Source organism: Myotis daubentonii, chromosome 14 (assembly GCF_963259705.1).
Source record: "Myotis daubentonii chromosome 14, mMyoDau2.1, whole genome shotgun sequence".
NCBI classification, from domain to species: Eukaryota; Metazoa; Chordata; class Mammalia; order Chiroptera; family Vespertilionidae; genus Myotis; species Myotis daubentonii.
The window spans coordinates 33,803,784-33,827,750 of NC_081853.1; the positions used below are offsets into that span (position 1 = coordinate 33,803,784).

A 23,967-nucleotide genomic window follows, 5' to 3' on the forward strand; every position below is an offset into this window, starting at 1 on the left:
ATTTTCAGAAGAAAAAAATCACAGAAACTAATCTGCCCCCTCTTACCAAGTCCATAGCTTTGGGCTTAACTCTGGGTCAAAGGATAATTCGTATTTTTCTGAGTAAGGGTGTGGTAGGGCAAGAATATACCTTATCCTCTTATGAGCGGTTTAGAAATATTTTTATTAACCTGGGGGGAAGACCAAGCCAATAGGGTTAGATGATGTTTCCTTAAAAGCTGAATGGCGGCCTAAAAGGATGGATGGGAAGGTAAGATACTTATAGAGCCTTCTATAATATACTCCTACTCCCATCAGCTTCCAGTTCACTGCCTCTTGAGGAAAGCCTGCACCTTGCGCACAGAAGGCATTTGGTAAACTGATGAGTGAATATACAATAGGGCAGGCAGAGATGCTGTGCCAATATTTATTATCTGCCATGAAAGTTAATTAAGCTTGCCTAAATTTCAAAGGCAGGAGAGAGAGAGAGAGAGAGAGAGAGAGAGAGAGAGAGAGAGAGAGAGAGAGAGAGAGAGAAGAAGAAGAAGAAGAAGAAGAAGAAGAAGAAGAAGAAGAAGAAGAAGAAGAAGAAGAAGAAGAAGAAGAAAGAGAGAGAGAGAGAGAAAAGAAGAAGAAGAAGAAGAAGAAGAGAGCGAGAGAGAGAAAAGAAGAAGAAGAAGAAGAAGAGAGAGAGAGAGAAAAGAAGAAGAAGAAGAAGAAGAAGAAGAAGAAGAAGAAAAGAAGAAGAAGAAGAAGAAGGAGAAGAGAGAGAGAGAGAGAGAGAGAGAGAGAGAGAGAGAGAGAGAGAGAGAGGAGAGAAGAAAAGTGAGAAGTGAGGAAACAAGAGAGAAAGAGGTGAAAAAGAACCACACACCATGACCACATTATCGAATAACTCATATCAAACTGTAGTAAGGAACAAAGAAAAAAAAATTAAGACCAGAACCAAAATGTGGGCTCTTGTCTCCATTGAAGAGTGTTTATAAATAGACTGAGATAGCTTCCGTGAAACAGGTGCTGATGAAAAAGTAAGAATATTGGGAACGTAGCGTGTGCTTGGGAGAGGGGCAAACGGTGTCACCTGTTATTGCGATGGAACTATGAAAGGATTGCTGCCCCTCAGACATTCATGAGGACCGCAGAATGAGGAGTGGACATGAGTTTTGTCAGGCTTTCCCCCCAGGATTCCGTGAATTGGTTGGGAAACCAGGACTGTAGAGTATTCCTTTTGGCCAGCAGGTGGAGCACGTGAGTGAGAAGCACCACGTGTCCTTGAAAAACTCAGTAGTTAATTTAGCTTCAAAGGTTATTTTGTATGCATTACATGGCAAGGAAGAGATCCTTTCCTGATAAACCATTTTCAATAGTGGCTTAAAGTTGATTTATATCCAGAAATCAGATTAATTTTTTTTTATCTTACTGTACAATAACATTGTGTTTTTCATTAAAATCCATGACAGGAGCCCAACATTTCTGAGTGACTGAAAAATAAGCGACAAGGCACAGAAGAAAAGCCATTTTGTTTGCAATTTTCTAAAGGGTGAAAACATAAATAATGGCGAGAAGAAGTCGGGATGTTCGAGCTAATATAAAGAGGGACTGAATTATGTTTCAATATCAAAGAAAGTATAAGTAATACACCTGCAAAAAAAAAAAAAAAGCAAAAGAAAATGTATTCATCTATTTCAAAGTAGGCATAATCAGATTTCAAGTTCATTTTTAATATATTTTTTCTTTTACCTCACAAAATAAAGGGTCGTAGACTTTACTCCAAATTCCGAAAAGGTCCTTGCCATGGTATCCTGACAATTTTGGCAACGTTTCCATAAAATCCTGAAATACATGGAGAGGGAAAGACATTTCTACGTCAGGTTTCACGTCATTGTGGATATTTTGGGCTGGATAACTCCCTGTTGTGGGGGGCCGCCCCACATATTATAGGATGTTTAGTAGTATCCCTGGCCTCTACTGACTAGATTACCCCTGCTGGGAACTGTTATTCTTTACAGAAATGTGTGCCAGTATTACTGGCTATAATGCCAACCCAGCCATAGTGGCTCAGTGGTTGAGCATTGGCCCATGAATCAAGAGGTTCAATTACCAGTCAGGGCACATGCCCTGGTTATGGGCTTGATCCCCAGTGGGGGTGTGCAGGAGGCAGCTGATCAATGTTTCTATCTCTTTATCCCTCTCCCTTTCTCTCTCTAAAAAATCAATTAAAACATATCTAATTTTTTTTTTTTTATAAATACGAATTGATCATTTCTCATTACTGCATTCAATGTGTGAGCAAAGGCTGGCTTACCGCCACATGCTCCTTGTTTGTCCCGGAAGCAGACTGAAGGGCACTGCCTCAAAATTCTTTTTGGAAGTAGGTTACGTACAACTCACATATAAATCAGTGGCCAACGTGAGAAGGGAAAGCATGCCCCAGGTCAAAGGACCCCAGGACAACACAGCAGAACCAGGACCTGGTGTCTGGCCGTAAGTGTAAAATTTGGATGAGGTGCAAACATTCTCTATGTGCTATATTATTCTTAGATTGCCACGTTAATAGACCCACCACTCAGCTATCTGCCTGATGACACTGGTAGCAATTTCTGGGAAGCATTTTGGAAGATAATTTACCTTTCGCATAGTCTTGAAAAGGGGCATTTCACAAAATGGAAACATTAAAAACACACACACACACACAAACCTATCTTTTGTATATAGTAGGCCAGGCCCCTCAGCCTCAAAATAATGCAGATCATCTTAGACTTGCATTTATGCTGAGCCAGCCACACACTTTCACCTGGTTCCGCTCAGGGACATGGGTATAAGATTCCAAAGGGACTGGCTTCTTTCTGCCCGTGGTCCCAGCACAGCCATGGGGAAGAGGAAGTATGACTGACCTTCATTAAACAGCCTCACCGATTGCCTAGACCAATGGTCGGCAAACTCATTAGTCAACAGAGCCAAATATCAACAGTACAACGATTGAAATTTCTTTTGAGAGCCAAATTTTTTAAACTTAAACTATATAGGTAGGTACATTGTTATTAACTTAATTAGGGTATTCCTAAGGCTTAGGAAGAGCCACACTCAAGGGGCCAAAGAGCCACATGTGGCTCATGAGCCGCAGTTTGCCGACCACTGGCCTCGACCAGCCACTGCAGGCCCGTTCCACCCACACTTTCAAGAAGCTGCAGCTCCGCCCTTGGACTTGGCCCTCATACTCGTGCACACGCGAAAAGACACCATTTGTAACCTTGAAAGGCTGCAGCCTCTTCTGGAATTCCTCCGATTTCAAAGTCTCGCTCTCTAGTTCTTGAAAACGAGGGCAGTTCTTGAAAGGCAGGAATAGCAACTGAGGACAAAAGAAAAATCATAAAGCCTTTGTTAGTCAGAAGAACTTTGCTAAGGAAGCTGCAGCCATATTTTAAACATTAGGTGCAAAGAGACATTCATAAGAGATTCAAATGTGTTTTGAGCTGAATGGAAATCCTAAAATTGAGGGGAAAGAGGTAAGGGATCTGCTGGTCTTAAAAGTAGAATGTGAACCCAGAACTGGAAATCATTTTTTTTTTCCTTTCATGAACTTGCCTACAGAGAACTGTGCTATTAGTAAATATTCACACTTCCTGGTTTTTCCATGTGAAATAATAACCAATCTCTTGCTTCCCTCCTGACCCCTTTTATTTTCTAGGTGCACATGAGTACAGAGAAATGAATTACAGGTTCTGGAAAGAATCTTGAGAGATCAAGTAAACCATTCATTGACTTAATTCTTGCAAATTTGCAGACTGTTGTTAGAATAAGGGCACATATTAAATCAATAGAAAAATATATTTAAAGACCTATCGTGAGGACAAAGTGACCATGCAAAAATAAGTTTAAACCCAACAAGCTGTTGTAGCTTTAAGCATACTCTACAGGTTGGTGACTCCCGAGTTTATTTTGTTGCTCTTGTTTTCCCCCTGTGGCTAGTCCTGAATTTCTAGCCCTTGGTGGATATCACTACTTGGATGGCTCTCTTCTTCCCCAAATGTAACATGTACAAAGCTGAGCTCAACTTCTTCATTTTGAACCGTTTCCTCTTTGCCATCTCTCTACTGTTGCCTAAGGCAAGATGATCATCCTGCTTCATGAGCTCATCCCTTTTGCTTGCTGATTTCAAAATATTTCCAGAAGAGACCCCTTTTCCTGATCTTCCTTGTCCCTTTCCCGTCCGAGCCACCCAACCTGTGTTTCAACCACTGAGAGCTTCCTGTTGGATGGGTCGGTGTCCATTCTTCCTACCTTCCCATGCCGTCTCCACAAGCAGCCCCACAAATCCTTTTTGTTTGATTTGTGTAAACACGAATCCTTTTACAGCCTCAGTCAGATCATGTCATCCTGTGCTTTATAATCCTCATTGGCTTTCCATCTTACTTGGAGCAAAACCTAAACTCACAGTTGGCCCCTAGTGACTGCTCGGCCCTGCGTCCCACTGCCCTCCTCTCTCACTCCTCTCCAGCAATACTGTGGCCTGGGACGTCCCTTGGACACACAGGCTTGAGGTCTCTGCAGACTGTTTCCTGCTTGAGACACTCCCCCACTGACTCCCACCCCGGATTTTCTAACCATCCTGCCCAGCCACCACATTGCCTTGTTTATTTCCCTCAAGGAGCTCATCACCATCTGAAATTATTTTATTTCTTTATTTCTTATCTATTTCCTATAAAATATAGACTCGAGGACAACCAGATCTTGACTGTCCTGTTCACGCATGTGTCATCAATGCCTGGAACTGGGCCTGGCCTATGAATAGCCACTGAGAAAACACTTTTTTATATAAGTTGCTTCCTGTCATTTCTGAGTCTGTGTGTCACTTGTCTCACCTGTCTTTCCTTCCCCTAATGTCTTTGCCATCTAATTTCAAGCCCTCATTTCCTTATTTCTGAATTGCTTCAACTATGTCAGAGGCTCAAGTATCTTTTCCTTCTAAGTCACTGTCAGACAAATGCCTCAAAGCACTACTCATCATCCATGTATGGTATTGAAGAAGGTATACTTTAAAATTTTTTTAATTTTAATTTTTCAATTACAGTTGATATTCTGAAAAAAAAAGTATACTTTTATATCTACTGTTTTATGTCAAATTTCATTGCATGGCTTTCAAATTTTTCCATAGTTAGAAATGACATTATTGAGGGAAAAAGCACAAGACTATTCATTTAAAGGTTTAGGCTTTAATGAATTATTTCACCTTTCTAGACTTGTTTCCTCATCCCACATATTGAAAGAATCAGGATGAAAATATATAGAACTAGAGACCCAGTGCACACAATTCGTGCACTGGTAGGGTCCCTAGCATCGGCCAGCTGCTGGCCAGGGCCTCCCTCCCTTCCCCCGACTGGCCCCACCCCCTGGTCGAACTCCCAGTCAAGGGGACTATTTGCATACTATGCTTTTATCATATAGGATAATACCTAAATATCTGCCAAACATTTGAAGTTTACAAAGTTTTTTCCATTTCTTAACTAACTTATTTTTCTCAAATCCCTATGAAGGAGTTAGGGGACGACTGTTGTTCTCAAAATACAGAAAAGGAAACTGAGGTGCTGGGAGGTTACTCAAGGTCAAGTGTCTGAGGTAATTGGCTCTCAGACCTAGGTTTTTTCCAACTTTAAATCTAGCCCTCCTTTTATAAGACACTGCCATTCAGCCTCATGATTCCTTCTGGCTATTAAATTTGGATTCTCTGATCTGTACCCAAGACAGCTTCATTCTTTCTAAATATGAACTCGGAACACAGAAGGGCAAGCACTCTGTTTATTCACTCACTGCCTTCCGGCTGCCTTCCTCTCTTTCCTACCCGTCCTCCAAGGTCTGGTTCAAGTTCTCACTCTCTCCACGAAGACCTGAATGACTGACTGACTGCCCTTTGGTAGCTCCATGTACATCTCATTCTCTGACTCCTTCAGCATGTACAGCTTGTATTTGAAATCACTGCTCACCATCTTGCATTGTATGCTACACATTTCACACGTGAATCTTTTTCATCAAATGGATCCATAAATTAACGAAGAAACCTGGCATCATATTTCTCTACAGCACTTAGCACAGCTCTGGGGATAACTTTGTATTGCTTGATTTTATTAGATTTCTTAATTGATATTAGAGGACTGTTTTTATCTGAGAGAGCAGGGAGCTGGAAGCCATAGGTAGGTAATCTTACTTGTTTCTCTCTTCCTCTCCTCACTCTCCCCGTTTCTCTTTTCCTCTTCTAAGAGCACCTGTATTCTCTTTACCATTTAATTTAATTACTACCTTTCCAGATTAAGGATTTAATAGCTACCTTGGTCTACCTTGGCTAAATTTAGTGTTGCTGTCCACTAAGCAGCAAAGGCTGTGTTGAAAGTGACTTTTTTTTTCTTTTTGGAAGAATATATTCACAAACTCCTAAGAATACTGATAGTCATAATACCTCACTCCTGATTATGTGATGGAAAGAGGCATAAATAAATAATCCTGACTTATCAGGAAACACTAGAAAAATTGTCTGGAATAGATTTACCTAGAGTGAGGTTGACAGGGTTGGGAAAAATTCTTAAGTCACCAGATGTAGCAATTGAATCACGTTTCCAGGAGCACTGGCAGGGCCAAGAGGATAGCAGCCTACCCCAGAGTTGTCTGGGCTACAGTCAGGGTCCAATGGTCATGCTGAGCTCATAGAGAGATGAGATGGTCATGCTTTTACTGTGATTGCAGAGGGATTAGAAGGATTCCTTGTCCTAAACCCATGGTCGGCAAACTGCGGCTCGTGAGCCACATGTGGCTCTTTGGCCCCTTGAGTGTGGCTCTTCCTAAGCCTTAGGAGTACCCTAATTAAGTTAATAACAATGTACCTACCTATATAGTTTAAGTTTAAAAAATTTGGCTCTCAAAAGAAATTTCAATCGTTGTACTGTTGATATTTGGCTCTGTTGACTAATGAGTTTGCCGACCACTGTCCTAAACTATTTCCTTCATATAGTCTTAGATTCCACACCTGGGAGATGAGTTAGATTTATTACTATTAAAAAATAGCAATTCCTCTGAAAAGGTTAAAGAATTATTGATCAGTCCTACCCAGTGTAAATAAACTTGAGTTTCTCTCAAAGCAGCTTGCCTTACAGCACTAGTTCTCAGACTTGGCTGTCTCTGGAGTCATCTAGAGAGATTATTTTAAAAACACTGCTGTCTGGCCCTGCTGGTGTGGCTCAGTTGGTTGGAGTGTCATCCCATACACCAGAAAGGTTGTGGGTTTGATCCCTAGTGGGGACCATATGGGAGGCAACCGGTCAATGCTTCTCTATCACATTGATGTTTCTCTCTCACTCTCTCCCTTCCTCTCTCTCTAATATCAATAAAAACATATCCTCAGATGAGGCTTAAAAAAATACTGATGCCTGGGTTCCAACCTCAGAGATGCTAATTTGTTATGGAGAGTCCCCTGGGCATTAGGAGTTTTACAAAATTGTCAGGTGATTCTAATATGTAGCTAAATTTGAGAAGCACTAGTTTCCAGAGAAGAAAATTGTTCTGGAATTGCCTGGTTCCAACAGTGATGCTTACCAGTTGTGTGGCTTTGGGTCCATTTTGTTTAACTTCTCTAAGCACTTATTTCCCTGGCTATCAAAGGAGAACAATAATATTGTCCATTCAAAAGTAAATATAATGACACATAAAAAGTGTTGTGTAGCCAAAACCGGTTTGGCTCAGTGGATAGAGCGTCGGCCTGCGGACTGGGAGGTCCCGGGTTCGATTCCGGTCAGGGGCGTGTGCCTGGGTTGCGGGCACATCCCCAGTGGGAGATGTGCAGGAGGCAGCTGATCGATGTTCCTCTCTCATCGATGTTTCTAACTCTCTATCTCTCTCCCTTCCTCTCTGTAAAAAATCAATAAAATGTATTTAAAAAAAAAAAGTGTTGTGTACCAATCATATATTCAATTTAATTCTTTTTTTTCCTACCTGGAAATGGGGATTTTTCATGGGGTAAAGAGGTCTTAGGATATTCTGCGATGGAGGAGAACCTGTGTGGGGCACCAAAGAATTAAACACTGGGAGCTGTATGTGTGTGTGTATGTGTGTGTATGTGTGTGTGTGTGTGTGTGTGTGTGTGTGTAGATAGATAGGGACAAATTGCCAAAAGTTGAAAGAGTGGCAAAACAAAATAGATGATAAAGATCCAGAGAGACATTCTGTTCCTACTCTCTCTTGCCTTGGGCTTTCTATGTCTTACATTGTCCTTTGCACTTTTATTTAGGAAAGAATTAAGGCCACACAGCCCAAGAAGAGTCCAGACTCCCAAATCCACAAGTATTGAGCAACCTGCTTCCCGCCTTCCAGGCCCAATAGAATCTCCTGGTTTTCCCAGAATACTGACCCGATCTTCCACAAGAGGGACTGTGTGCACTGGGATGGGCTGCCAGGGCAGGTTGGGATTCCAGAGGCTAATACCCTCGGGGGGAAACAGGGCTGCAAGGTTTGTCATGGCACTCATCAACGTCCGGTCAATGTCTGTGCTGCGAACATAAACCTAGAGTGGGAAAATCAAAGCAGAATCCAACTGAGAGGAACTGTGGGTTTTTCCTGTGCAGCTAGTACCTGAGAAAGGACAGGCTATCCACACCAAAATATTAGCAAACATTGTGATAGCATCATGATCATAAGATCTGTTATGGAAGAGACAGTATTATGAGCATGCCATGCTATAAAGCAACCTGCTATGCCAATAGTTGAATTGACAAAAGAGACCAGTTAAGTGGAGGCTACGTGTCACTACTTGCCAAGCTAAAGTATTTACCAGAGTTGTCCTTAACATTTTAGCTCACTCATATTCATAATGTTTTAGGAATAAAATATTTGTAGAAAGAGGAATACATTTCTAAGCAAGATTATCTGTCAGGAAATAGGCAAAGCACTTTAGGAAATGCAACATTATGTTAAATTCTTTCAGAGGGACAAGGTTCCCACTTCTAGTTCCCCAACTTGCCTGTTGATGTTTATATGACTCATTCAAGAATTTTCCATATCTTTTCCTTATATACTCTCCAAGTTCATAATGCTGCTCCATGCCCAACTAGAGGAAAAAATAAAAGCACAAATTACTGAAAGTAAGTTCTGTGACTCTTATGTATGCACCTCATCTCTCCTCATTAAATGAGTGAATAATAGTGTACTTTAATAGTTCCACAACAACACATTTTTAAATGAAAACAAGAAAAAATAAGCTGTATTTTTTAGTCATGACTCCCTGAGAAAACTCTTTACCTTCATTACCACTTAACATAGAGCCTTGTACAGTTAATAATTGATGATGAATCTGATCTACATAAATGATTCATCCCTGGTGTGGTAGAGCATTCAATGGTCATCTTTGTTGGCAGAACATTCAAGGGGCTGGTTGACCGCTTAGGGGGTTGGTGGAAGAAATTCAAACATTAAGAGGTTGGATTTGATGAATCTGAAGATCACATCAACCTCTGGGTGCAATGTTTTATTATTTGTACAGTTTATTTATGCATGGTCCATGAAAAACTGGAGCTTGTTACTCAAAGTATGGTCTGTGGATCACCAGTATGAGCATCATTTTGGAGTATGTTAGAAACCAAATTCCTGGGTCCCACCTAGTTTGAGGATGAGCTCAGGAATCGGTTTTTAACAAGCTCACTGACTGTAATGGCCAGTAATCACTGAGAAGCATTACTTTAGCTCAATGATCCCTAAGCCTATCTGTGCATCAGAAGCAAAATGTATCTAGGGGTGCTTGTTGAAATGCAGATTCCTCAGCATTTCCCCCCAAGATTCCTGCTCATTCAATCCTGGGTGTAGTCCTGGAATCTGCATTTTAACAACTGCCTCGAGTGATTCAGACCCATGTAGTAGAGCACCATGCTTTGAGAAGCACTGCGTTCAGGTCTGTCGTTAACCCTGAGCCTCACCAGAGCTTCAGGAGTCAAAGAGGATGTGGTCACCGTGGCTTCTGCTTGGCCCCACACGCTCATTTGCTTGTCACTCCTGGCCACCACTATCATCACCACCCCTCTAGAATGGGGAAAAAGGTAATGGGAGCAATGTGTAATTTGAGTCTTGTGAGTTTACTGGATGATCTGGGTAGCTGAATAAGCTGGTATTTTGGGTCCAATCATTGTTCTAACTTAAAACTGACTTCTGATGAAACAATCATCTTCTATAGAGCGGTGGTTTTCATACTTTATCTTGCACAGAATCATATGGAGAACTCATTCAAACAAAGATTCCCAGGCTTCCACCCCAGAGTTTCTGGTTCAGTGGGTGGGGCCAAAGAATTTAGTTCCATCAAGTTCCCAGGTGCCAGGGACCACACTTTGAGAACCACTGATCTATAAAGCCATCACTTGTCCTTATGTAGATTCGAAGTACCTGGTCAAGGACAAGATTTGAACTCTAGAACTTTTGCTGCTTCACGAGGGTCTATGTACCAACACCATTGGCATCACCAGGAAGTTTGTTAGAAATGCAGAATCCCAGGTCCCATGTCAGACCTGCTGAATTAGAATCTGCATTTTGACAGGATCTCTACATGATTCATTTGCACTTGAAAGCTTGAGAAACACCCCTATAGGAGAATCTGATGGTTAGTCAAGAAAGTCTCAGATGAAAAATACAGATACCACAGTCTGCAAGAATCTTTTAGCCTTACTGAAAGCACAGAAAGGGAACAGGAGTCTAAATAGAACCATAGTTATTGAGAAGCAGCCCTGAATTATTGTAATACCTCTTATTCAAGAAGCTACAAGCTGGGTAGGCTGTGGTGGGAAGAGGTCTGACTTGGGAGCCAGAAGATGCTGGCCTCAAACAACCTCTTGAGTTTCCTCCTCTATTAAACAGTGTAGTTGAATGAGGGCAGTAATTTTCAGCTCTGGCTGCACATTTGAATCAACTGATCAATCAAGGCGCTTCTAAAAATCCTATATCCAGGCCACACTTGGCACCAATTCCAGAATCTCTCAGGCAGACACCAATATTTTTTAAAGCTGTGCCCTGGCTGGTGTGGTTCCGTGGATGGAACATTGGCCTGCTCACTGAAGGGTCATGGGTTTGATTCTAGGTCAAGAGCATGTACCTGGGTTGCAGGTAAGATCCCAGGCCCTGTTGGAGCTCATGTGGGAGGCAACCAGTTGGTGAGTCTGTCTCACATCTCTTACTCTTTCTCTCTCTCTCTCTCTCTCTCTCTCTCTCTCTCTCTCTCTCTCTCTCTCCCTCCCTCCCTCCCTCCTTCCCAGCATCCCTTCCACTTTCTCTAAAACTCAATGAAAAGAATATCTATCTTTGGGTGAGGATTAACAACAACAACAAAAAACTTTTTAAAGCTCTTCCAATAATTCCAATGTTTGGCCAAGATTAAGACCCATTAGTGTTGCAGATATCCAACTCTAAACCTTCTTGAACAGCTTCTTAATATATTTAAACAGTGCATTGATCAGGACAGAAGCAATGCACCTGGCCTTATAGCTCCAAACAGAAGAGCCATCCACTCCTACAAGTGCAGGTTGGGGGGCACTGGAGCATGGAGCAGAGACTGCATTTGCCTTTGTTTCCCAGTTCACCTTCTCCTTCGGCACTCTGTAGGAAGTAGGACTTCCTGTGTGTAAGTGACCCCTTAAAAGGAAGGCTTAAACCCAACATATCTAGCTGATAAGAAATCAAATTTGGGCCCTTGCCGGTTTGGCTCAGTGGATAGAGCATCGGCCTGTGGACTGAAGGGTCCCAGGTTCGATTCCAGCAAGGGCATATACCTTGGTTGCGGACACATCCCTAGTGGGGGGTGTGCAGGAGGCGGCTGATCGATGTTTCTCTCTCATCAATGTTTCTAACTCCCTCTCCCTCTCCCTTCCACTCTGTAAAAAAAATCAATAAAATATATTTTTTTTAAAAAGAAATCAAATTTGGTATCAGCACTTCCAGAGGAATGTTTTTCCAACCCTGTGAATTCAGCTTATTGATTACAAGATTACTTTCTCAGGTGGAGCCTGAGAATCTCAAGGGCTGGCTTATAAGTATCTTTTCGCTCATTTCAGCATCACTAAACTCCTGCATTTTTCTGTTGTTCATGCACATCTCTTAGGCTTTAATAAAACACACAATTAAAAAAGATCAAGTCCTAGCTGATCTGGCTCAGTGGATAGAGTGTCAGCCTGCAGACTGAAGGGTCCCGGGTTCTATTTCAGTCAAGGGCACATGCCGGGGTTATAGGTTATAGGGGGCATGCAGGAGGCAGCTGATCAATGATTCTCTCTCATCAATGATTCTCTCCCTCTCCCTTCCTCTCTGAAATCAATAAAAATATATTTTTAAAAATCGAAACAGGAAGCTCTGTACACTTTTGTGCAGTAATTAGTCACTAAGGCTGACTTGGACATGACCAGAAATTAACAAGGCTAACCATTAGTTCCTCTTGTTCCACAATCGAAACACATTTGAGACTTTTTAGATCCCAGGTAATTGTGCAAAATATTTTTCCAGATCTGAGTAACTAAAGTGGTTTTATGGTTTCAATGGATTACAAACCCCACAATGTTTAGTTTCCCTTGAGACTTTTCATCAACTTTAGCTAAAAATCCAACCAACCTGAGTGAGTTGGCCAAATCCTTGTGGCCAGGAGGCTTCTTTAATGGGGTCATTAGGAAAGGTTTCAATGGGACTCCGGTCTCCATGCCTAAAAACCTGAAAATAGATTAAGACAGTAATGTTACAAATTTCATTTTGGTATTTGGCCTCTACTCATCATAATAGATGTTTTTCTAAACCACTGGTTCTCAATCTTGGCTGCTCATACCCTCACTTGGGGAGTTAAAAATATTCTGAGCCACCCCTAGTGATTTTGTTTTATGAATTTGGGATACGGCCAGGGCATCAGGATTTTAAAAACCTTCCCAGGTAAATCGGAGGTTAAGAACCACTGTTCTAAAATCACTAGCACTTTTCCTGTGTCTCAGGTAAAGCAAGTAACAAATGATTAGTCATTAGGAGGCAGACCATCCGCAGATGGAGACTGGTTTGTACATCGGACAGGACGAGAAGGAACACAAAGCTCAGTAAGATCACTTTATTGCAGATGCACTCTGATGAGAAGTAGTCTTCCCTTAATTGTGGTTACAGTAATAATGGTGTCAACATTTTTTTGCCTATAATAAAATGCTTCATAGAAATTGCAACTATTTTGCATCAATGATTCTTTAGTTTTTAGGAGGTTGGAGGTAAAGGAATTGCGGACATACTTTGGATGTGTACACATGTCATGCTATTTTTTTAAATTGATTTCAGAGAGAGGAAGGGAGAGGGAGAGAGGGATAGAAACATCAATGATGAGACTCATTGATCCGTTGCCTCCTGCACACCCCATAACTCAGACATGTGCCCTGACCAGAAATCGAACTGTGACCTTCTGGTTCATGGGTTGATGCTCAACTACTGAGCCTCACTGGTTGGTATGTCATGCTATTTTGAGTGCCCATTTTACTCTTTGGGGTGCAGCCTGAACTTTTGAAACCTTGATTATAATATGTTTTCTGAGCAGTATACCAAGCCAAACACAAAGTTATTTTATAAGCAAAAGATAGGGAAAGAAAAACACTCAAGAAGTACAAGATGGCTCCATCCTGTTTGGCACAGTGGATAGAGCGTCGGCCCTCGAGCTGAAAGGTCCTGGGTTCAACTCCAGTCAAGGACACATACCTCGGTTGCAGGCTTGATTCCTGACCCTGGTTAGGGCTCATGCGGGAGGCAACCAATTGATGTATCTCTCTCACATTGATGTTTCTCTCTATCTCTCCCCCTCCACTCTCTCTAAAAATCAATGGGAAAATATCCTTGGGTGAGGATTAACCAGAAGAAGAAGGAGGAGGAGGAGGAGGAGGACAAGGAGGAGGAGAAGAAGAAGAAGAGGAAGAAGAAGAACAACAACAACAACAATAACAAGATGAAGTCTACATTGATGCCAGCACACACATTTAATTGCACTTTTCGCTTACACTACCTGGCTAAGGTGCTCCACTGAAAAGAAAGCCAGGAGGCTGTTCTTCTGAAATTCTGTAAAAGAGCTCAGTGGACACTGAATAAGAAAGAGTATCAAAGCTTTAGCCATCTTTGAGGCAGTGAGGGAGGATTCTAAGACTTCGGTTGTGTCTCTGGTGTCTGAAGAAAACTGATCTTCTGGTCCCTAAACCAGCAATTTTCAACAGGTGTGCTCAAGAAATTTTAAAACATGCAATACCTGGCTATTTAGTCAGGGACACTGACCTCTTTTCCTTTAGATTGTAAAAAAAAAATGACAACAGCCAACACAACAATAGCTGTTTGGTGTGAATGAATCAAAAGCATACCTGTTTTTAAAAAATCAGATTGGCGTGTGCCGCAGAATTTTAGTAATTAGTCTATGTGTGCCATGAGACAAGAAAGGTAGAAAATCGCTTCCCTAAAGTAAAATCTCATTAGAACAGACCACAGCAAATACAGGGCTAATGGTGCAGTGGGTCTTAAGAAACCGTCTGGGCCAGGTAAGAGATTACTGTAATAAATGGTGCCCTCATGGCAGGAAGAAGGGCCACATATCCTCTGATGAGCACCTACAGTGATTTGTCACCAAGAGTGACTTGGTTATGACCACAGACTATTGAGGCTAAATATTAATGCTTCTCTTTTCACAATAGAAACACACTTCAGACTTTTACTTCCCAAAATAGTACATGCAAAACACTTTCCCAGATCTGAGTAACTAGAGTTGTTATATGGTTTCAATAGGTTATAAACTCCACATTGTTTCATTTCCCCGGTTTCTCAGCTTCAGTACTGCTGACACTTGGGTTGGGTAATTCTGCCTTGTGAGGAGCTGTCCTATTCCTTGTTTAGCGGCATCCTTAGCCTTTGCCCACTAGATTGACAGTAGCATTCCCCACTTGTGACAACCAAAAAGGCACGTGCCCTGACTGGGAATCAAACCATGACTCCTGGTTCATAGGTTCACGCTCAACCACTGAGCCACCGCGGCCAGGCAGACCTCAAGTGCTTTAAAAAAAAAAAGTCAATCAGAATGTGTTACTTGGTTGCTTAGAATCCTCTCATTCTGTTTATTTGGCAGAAAATCGTAAAGATATACAAAAGTAGAGATTGTTATAGTGAGCCCCTGCCTACTCTCAGACATCATATAATTTCAGGCATTATATCATCTCCTATTGCTCTTTGCATAAAATTATAATTTCCTTACTCTGCCTCACAAGAGCATACCTGATCTGGCCTTGGCCACCATCATGTTCTCACCTTACATTTTTGCTAAACATGCTTAGTCACCAAACCCTCCTGCTGGCCCATCCATCTGATATAATAAATTTGTTCCAGCCTCAGAGTGTTGATGTCCTACCTGCCTCAAATGGCCTGTTTCTACTTCTTCCCCTGGGACAGACACACACACACACGGTTGCTAATTCACATCTGTCCTGGGAAAGGCACCCTCTGCGGAGAGGCCTCCCTTGACCACAGGTTACAAAGTAATTCCTGCTCCATCTCTCTCTCATCCCCCCGTTCTATTTTTGACCCTATTTTCTTGTGTTTTGTGTGTATGCGTATCTGGCATCTCTTCTCCCCCTAAATTCCTTGGCAGTAGAATCCTTGCTGTCATGGGCACCGCTATATCCCCAACACAGTGCTGGCACACAGGACGCACATGCTCCCACACAGCAAGATGCCCCGCGCTCTGCCCAGCGAGATGCCCTTGAAGGACATGTAGGCCTAGGGGGCCGCTGAGCCCAGGAGAGACCCTGGAGGGTTGTTCGTGAGTGGAGGCCGGAGCCCTGGTTTTGTTTGCCAGTAGAGAGTTTTCCCTGGTCCCCCTTTTAGATGCCAACCAATTTGTACGCGTGGCTCCGGACAGTTACAGCGGGAGCCCCCAGCACCCAGTATGTCCCAAAGAAGTTCCAGTTCCTCTTTAATACCGAGACAATATTACACGCCTTGCTGGGTCATTTGGGGGATTCAAAATACAAATGTAAGAGCCTAGCATCTAGTGGATGCTCACAATATGGTAGCTGCGATTCTTACTTTGATAGAAGCAGAAGATAACATTTATAAGCCTTGAGAAGTTCCTGCCTGTGTTCTAAGGCATTGTTCAAACATGAACAATTAAGATGAAAGCAAATAAAAGGGCAGTTGCCAATCTTATTCTAGAGAAAAGTTATGAAGGAAAGGACAAGTAAGTCAATGGATCAGTAAGTCAAACCGTGGTTGGAGTGAATAAATTCTGTTTAACTCTTGAGTCACATTTTAAATTTTTATTTTTTCTAGTTTTTATTGGGCCAGGGACCCAAAGCTGGGAAGAAAAATGAACAAACTTAAAAGAAAAAAAGACATGTAAATACTTTATCCTTTTTAGAACAGAAAGAATAGGAAAGAAAAACAAATCCTGGCATTTTAATTAACTGGTTATGAATGTTACAAAAAGCACACATGGGATAATTGTATGTATTATGTAAGTGTATGTATGTTAATAACAGTTACAATGTTTGGGGCATTTACCAGATAGGCTTCTAAGTACTTCTAAGTATTAACTCAATGAAGTCTCACAACAACTCCGTGAAGTACTATTATCCCCATTTTACTGATGATGAAACTGAGGCACAGAAAGGTTAAGTTACTCATCAAAAGCCACACAGCTAGTAAGGGGTCGAGCTGTAATCAAACTCAGGTGGTCTGTACATTTAAACACGATGCTATCGTGTGCTGTGTAGGACACAGTACTGTAAGTTTCTTCGGTGTTTATAGTTCATATTAATTTTTAAGACTTTCAAATGTTTAATGCCTCGTATAATCCCACCTCCATGACATCATCATCTTTCCAGCAACCAAAAACTGAAAACTCAGAGTCATTTTGGTTTCTCTTTTTTTCCTTATTATTCAACCCATAGGGATTCTCCCTTCACAATTTTTTTTTAAAGAAGTTCATCCTTTATTTTCCAACTCAGGTCTTTACTGTGCTTTTCCTGAACTGTGGTAGCATTCTCTCTCTGTTCTCCCCTCCTGCTTTTTCCTTCCTCAAACCATACTGCAGATGTGCCACCTCCAAGAGAAAATGAATTATAATTCATCGTGGGTAAGACTTGAGTACAAAGAGGTGACATAGTTAGTCTAAGGTTCTAGGCAGTCTAAGATTATAGTGTAGATAATGATCTAGTACCTTACATTCCTTTTTCTTGGATCCCTTTCAGTTACACATGTGCTTAACTACGAAGTTTCCTTATTAATTTTATAAACTAGAAAGTACAATTTGTATTTTATTAAGTTTATAAGCTTAAAAATAATAAAGGGTTATCTAGAACCTTGAGGACATCATGCTAAGTGAGGTAAGTAATTCACAAAAGGACAAATACTGTATGATTTCACTTATATGAAATATATAGAGTAGTCAGATTCATATTCAGAAAGTAGGATGGTGGTTGCCAGGGGCTGAGGGGAGGGGAGAATGGGGAGTTGCTGTATAAAGGGTATGGAGTTTCTGTTTTCAAGATGAAAAAAGTTGGGACATAGGTAATCCTTTCAACAATAAATATTTTTTTGAAAAAATAAAAGAATTAATTCCACAGAAACAAACAAACAAAAAACTGAGGTAAGAAGTAATATATTCAATGAAAAAGATATAACATTTATCCAAGCTTTGTAATTCAGAGCAAGTAGATATATTATCAGTATGTCCCTCCAAATTTTATAGCAAGACAACTGTGTATCAAGAGAGGTATTATTTACTTGTAACTGTCTAAAAATACATTATCTTAGACAAGTGTCTTCACTGGAAGAATATTTGTGATAATTAAATCAATTGCTTTTGTGTTTAAAAAAGAAAGATGAAAAGAGTTCTGGAGTTGGATGGTTTTAATAGTAGCACCGCAATATGAATACACCTAATGCCACCGAACTGCACACTTACAATGGTTAAGATGGGAATAATTTTATGTTCTGTGCATTTTACCACAATTTTAAACAAGAATAATTAAAGATCAGCTAGATTTTATCCAAAAGGTTGGGAAGCTTCTGTTTCAGCTGATGACTTCACATTTGTAACGTGGTTACTCTTTCATATGGATGTCATGACATTTGAACCTAAAGACAACTCTGTGAAGTAGGAAGTACAGTTGTGGTCATTCTCCCCAACTTTAAGTTTGGGGAAAACTTGAGACTCAGCTGGATTCAGTGGCCTGTCTGTGGTCTCATATCTGGTAAGTGATTCTGGAACTTGAATCAATGAAAGTTTAACGTTTTCCTAGGTATGGCTTTCTTTCCACTTTTATTTTGGCACATAGCACTAGAGAATTTAGAACAGTATTGGGCTGCCCACCTGAGGAGTAACTTGCCAATGTTTCCTTTCCCGGAGGAGTGAGGAAGAACCCTGAAGATCTGAGGTCCCTGGAAAAGCATGATGGCCAGCCTCATTTGAATTTGCCCAACCACAGTGTGGAAGTTACTCATCCCAGTGTAGAGATACTGTGCTTAAGATTTAGAGGCTATTTTCTTACAGGATATTCTATGGCCTGAGTAAGAATTTTGCAAGGTTAACGATAAAGAATAAGAAGAGTTTATACCAGGGGTGGGCAAACTTTTTGACTCGAGGGCCACAATGGGTTCTTAAACTGGACCGGAGGGCCGGAACAAAAGCATGGATGGAGTGTTTGTGTGAGCTAATATAAATTCAAAGTAAACATCATTACATAAAAGGGTACGGTCTTTTTTTTTTAGTTTTATTCATTTCAAACAGGCCGGATCCGGCCTGCGGGCCGTAGTTTTTCACGGCTGGTTTATACTGTGACTCTTATTTTTGTTGTTAACCCTCACCTAAGGATATTTTTCCAATGATTTTTAGAGACAGTGGTAGGGAGCGGAGAGAAGGAGAGAGCAAGCAGAAGGAGAGACAGACAGAGACGTGGATGTGAGAGAGACACATTGATTGGTTGTCTCCCACACTCCACCTGACTGGGGCCGGTGTCGAACCCTCAACCCTTTGATATGCAGGCTGAGGTGACTCATCATCTCTTTCTTTGTAAAACCTTGGTGGAATGAGGAGTTTTTATCTCTGTCTGAGATCACCTGAACTTGTGGTTTTCCCCTTGTTTGAATAGAGAGAATGCTTTCAAAAGGCATCTCCCTATTTATGGATGGAATAATGATGTACAGGATTACAGTAGGAGTGTGTGAGCATACGGATGAAACAAGATTGCCCATGAGTGATAATTATTGAAGCTGGTACATTAGGATTCAACAATTTAAAAATAGCAATTCTCTAAGGGTTTCCTATGGCATACTCTCTGGAAAAAAGGAGGTAGATTCTGTAGTCAAAATTTAGGAAATACGATTTACAAAATCCTTTCTTTGAAAGCTACAGTATAATGGGAGTCCTGCATTTAAGAGACCTTTAAACACAATTTAAAGCATGTTCAATTCCCAAAGCTGATTTGACTATTGAAACCCACTTCACCAAGCAATGTCTATCAACAGCTAGTCCAACTAGCATTCTATGGGGCACGCTTTGGTGATCCTGTTTTAGAGGATCATGTGGTGACCCTGCTTATGAGACGGAACAAGGACCAAGGCCAGTCTCCTGTCCTTCCTGCCAAGAACAGCTTTTCCGAGTTGGGGGAGATTTATTTATTTTGGATCACAGAAGAAAAGGGAGAAAACCACCTGCGGATTATAAGTTAAGACGACACTCCAAACCTTCACAGGCTGATCTCAGCTCCAGGTGCTGGGTTTTATGCACATAACAGGAACATATTGTCCAGTGACGCAGGGCATGGCCTCTGGGATCATACAGCCTGGGTCCAAATCTTAGCTGTGTGACCATGGGCAAGTTGCTTAACCTCTTTGTGTCTCAATTTTCTTCATCTATAAAATAGGGATCATAAAAAACCTTATAGGGTGGTTGCCAGATGCCCAAATATCGCATGGAACCTACTAACACTAAAAAATTATTTGCTGTTTATCTGACATTAAAATTTCACGGGACATCCTGTGCTCTCCTGGCAACACTACTTTATAGGGTGGTTGGGAGGATTATGTGAAATAATCCATTTTGAACTCTCAGAGCAGTGCCTGGCACCTAGTAAGCACTCAATTAACTACGGGTTATTGTCATTAATATTATCTCTTTAATCAGAGGCACCTTTCTTTCGTTCTGGTTCTCCTGATAATTTTCTACGGATTTTCCGGGGTATATAATGGAACCATTTATAGTCAAACATTTGCTATAATCCATAAAAAGGTGAAGGTAATATCTTCTGGCTTAACTCCTTGGACAGAAGTTGTTTTGTAAGGGCCAAGAAAGGTGTATTAAGTTGCCTTTCATCTGCCATTCATGGAAGAAAGCTGTGGTAGGAGAAATTGTTAACATTGGCTTTGTGTGAGAATTGTTCATTGTTTTTGGCTGCCAGTGAACTACCTCTGTAAGGTTTTTCTTAGGGAAGACTTAACTGGGACTCCCTACACTTATGTTAACTAAGAGTGGAGGAGAGTTTGATAGTCAAGGGAAGTTGGCCTGGGCTGTAGTAAAACACGGAGGAGACCCAAACACAGGCAGTTCACTGAGGGTTGACCGTAATATCTCAGAGAGGATCACTACTGAACTGGCTTATCACAGGTTTACAGCATTGCAGGGCAATTTCTGCAATTCCCACCCTTGCTCAATGCACATGTTGGCAAAGGAACCCAGGCACAGAACTAAAAGTCTAACTCGCATGGATTTCCCTCTGTAACTGAAAGTCTAACTTCCCATGGTAGTGCACAATATTACACAGCTTTTTCAGCACAGAAGCCTGACAGCTGGTGAATCGTCTGTAAATAAATTGATGGTATATTTCTCTGGTTCTTCTCTCTCTCTCTCTCTCTCTCTCTCTCTCTCTCTCTCTCTCTCTCTCTCTCATTGTTGACTCATGACCTAGTAAAGATTTACTGGACTAAGAATCATGACTTGCATAAACTCATGGTTATGAAAAAAAAATTTTTTTTTTGTAGAAGGAAAAGGAGTTTTGACTACACTTAAGCTGACAAAATAGGAACTTCATGTTTAATTTTTAAGAACATTCTAAAAATAAATCATGAACATTCTTACAGAGAGAAAAATCTACGTATTTATCAGCATACTTTCACGAGCAAAGGAAAAATGTGGGAGAGAGAAAGAGAGGGAGAGAACCTGTGAAAGACAAGGAAAGGGTCAGGGGCAGAAACAGATCAAAGAGAAACAGAGATACAGAGAAAATCAGACACAAACAGAAACCAACAGAAGGATTAATTCCAGAACTCCTATGTAAAGTGGTAAATCCCCTTTATTTTGAAAACTCTTTCTATTTTTAAAACAGTGCCAACAGTATATTTTCTTTCCCTAACATCATGCATTAGGCAGCCTCTACCCGCCTCCCGCCGCCGCCTTTTCTCATAACTTGTCACACATATGGGTGGGGAAAAACATGATTTCAGTGGTCAAACAAATCGATGTATCAGGAAGTCATCCTAGAACGCTTAAGTTTAGTTTCACTTCTCTTTTCAAACACTGTTTGTAAATTTACTGATAAACAGAAGGATTTCTTCACTCAGAAATGACTGGGGTTTTTTGGGGTTTGCAAACAAATCATCATTAAACAGAATGAAGCTAGTTCAGCGCCTGGTACTAAACAGCGCCAGCTGTGGCTTCTTCTCCCGGCTGGATTGGCTGTCAAAAGGAGTCTGCATTTGAGGCAGTTGTGAAGAAAGTGGATAAAGGAGGAACATGGGCAAAGGCAAAAATACCCAAACCAAACACCTTTGCATCAGCACACGTTAAAACTTCACTCCCAGGAACTTGCGAAACCTGATTATTCACTCTCCCAGTTTGGTCTCCCCAAGGCAACAAACAGAAGGGTAACCAGAAACCTGACACTCGATGTTCAGACCCGGCTGGTCACAGTTTTGAGAGAAAAGCAGTGAGGAAAGAGTACTCACCAGGGTCACAAACTTCAGCTCCTTAGCTCCCACACCTGGGTACGGCCAGAAGGAAAGCAGGAGCAAGAAGCTAAGGCTGGCTGCCCTGGCCACCAGGCACCGGGCAGCTGTCATGCTGGGGAGAGCTGCTGCTGGCAGGACCTAGGAGGTGCAACTTCCCCTGCAAAAGCCATTAAAGGGGAAGCTATTTAATCAAGAATTAAAAGAGAAGGAGGAGCTGGGAGGAGCCAGACTCCTAACTTGTAAAACCTCCAGGTAGCTTGGGGCGGGGTTTGGCACGGTCAGATTAATTTTGGGGCCAGGTGTGAGAGATCACAATCTTCTGGATTTCAGTTGGAAGGAGACCCAGGGAAGGGAATGCTGTGGCTCAAGGTGGCAGAGCAAATTCGCAGGCATTTTTTTGTTTTGTTTTGCTTTTGAGTTTAGCTTTATCTTTCCTTTCGATGCGGTGTGATCCAGCGTTTGCTTTGTGGCTGTCACTTGGGAAAAAGATTTACCGCGGCTTTGGAAGCCTTAGGCCAGTCATGACTCATCTTTTGGGAGTCCAGAATTCTAAGGGGGTGAACTATGGAAGAAACTGGTGGTGTAATAGGATAGTAAGAAGCTAGGAAAATTCCAGGACAAGTGGAAGAGGGAAAGCGGTAGCAAGAAGTTAAGGTGAAAGCTTGCTGCCCTGGCCACCAGGCGCGGGGAGCAACGGGCAGTGGTAACTCGTCCCAGGCTAACCCCCTGAACCTGTCGCCAAGGCCCCATTTTCTCTGACTTCCCAGTGAGCCAAAGCAGCCCAGCCTGGGCTCTCCTGTTGCTTCTTCTATGCCCTTCCTTGTTTCACTGTCCTCAGTATATTTTTGCTGTGGTCAATACATTCTTGCTTGCTTTTCTATACTTGGTCTCTTGATTGAAATCTTTCTTTCAAAAAGACAAGAACCGAGGTCTCCTTGTCTCACCGGTAACACAGGTACTGGCATATTTTGGATCCCTTACCCAGGCTATACGTGACTCCCTTTTCTAGAACTCTCATGTAGCCTGTAGAGGTATTCTTAAATTGCAGAAGAGCAAGAGCAATTTTATACTTAGACAGTAAGATATATGGGGCTCACCTGTGATATTTTAAAATTAGGGTTAAAAGTTTATTTCCTAACATGACACAGCCCAACAACAACAACAAACTAACTCCAACTCTTTACTGTCCATCACCAACGTTGGCCATGAGCCTGACATTCTGGGTGAGTCATACCCTGGCCTCTCCAGCCATGATCTCATCGGGGAAGCTATGGAAGAGAATAATCTGGACTAAGGAAACTTAGCTTCCATTTCTCTGATCCTGTCAGCTCCAATCATAGGTTAAAATGGGATTTTCAAGCAGAGCTCTTGTCCCTGATGCTTCCACCCCACTAGCAGAGGAGGGCAATGCTTTCCCCACAACCTGTTCCCCAGCACACGGTGCTTACCTGTGACGGGAGGGTGCTGTTGTGATGTGATCAAGGATGCCCCAGAATGCAGTGTGTGGGAGAGCTGTTCTTCTGTGCGAGGAAATGTATGTGAAACGTGAAAGCATGTGTGGTTAGAGTTAGACATTTAAGGGGACTTGTGAGCCTCTCTTTGCCATTACATTCTCCACCTGCCAGTCTCCACTGTCATTTCTAATGGGTGAGATTTTGAGGAGATGGGCGCAGGGAAAAAAGGTGGTCCAGGGCACAGCTGAAGTTGCCACACTGATCCCTGCTGTGTGGGCCAAGCAACCTTGGAAAGGAAGCGCCAGTACCTGCTTACTGTTCACAGGCTTAGTTCTGAACCACGGGCCTTACATTGTGCCGGACACCTGATTCTGTTCAGTGTCTTATTTTCTCAAGGATCAGCCTGCTCCTTGTTCTCTGGTCTTCTTCCCTGTCTCATCCTTAGATTGATGCCTGATACTATTCTGACTACAGTTTTAGTGCCTCCTGATAATCACACTGGTTCTGTAACCTACCTGTGTTAGGTTGTGCT

At 41.8% G+C, this 23,967-nt stretch overlaps 1 protein-coding gene across 8 annotated transcripts in view; it reads right to left on the reverse strand.

Moving 5' to 3' along the window:
* ACP3 (acid phosphatase 3) overlaps window positions 1–22,180 on the reverse strand; it is a 44,272-nt gene extending 22,092 nt beyond the window's left edge. For 3 of the 8 annotated variants that reach the window (XM_059663952.1, XM_059663953.1, XM_059663954.1), the window contains exons 1-6: window positions 21,979–22,178; window positions 12,598–12,693; window positions 8,981–9,067; window positions 8,372–8,524; window positions 3,230–3,328; window positions 1,720–1,812 (exon numbers count right to left, since the gene is read on the reverse strand). In XM_059663952.1, coding sequence (XP_059519935.1) covers window positions 1,720–1,812; window positions 3,230–3,328; window positions 8,372–8,524; window positions 8,981–9,067; window positions 12,598–12,693; window positions 21,979–22,092 — 642 coding nt within the window. In that variant the 5' untranslated portion in view covers window positions 22,093–22,178. Of the gene's footprint in view, window positions 1–1,719; window positions 1,813–3,229; window positions 3,329–8,371; window positions 8,525–8,980; window positions 9,068–12,597; window positions 12,694–19,722; window positions 19,891–21,978 lie in introns of all 8 variants that reach the window. The other 5 variants (XM_059663957.1, XM_059663958.1, XM_059663959.1 and 2 more) reach the window with 4 other exon arrangements.
* Between the last annotated feature and the right edge of the window lie 1,787 nt (window positions 22,181–23,967).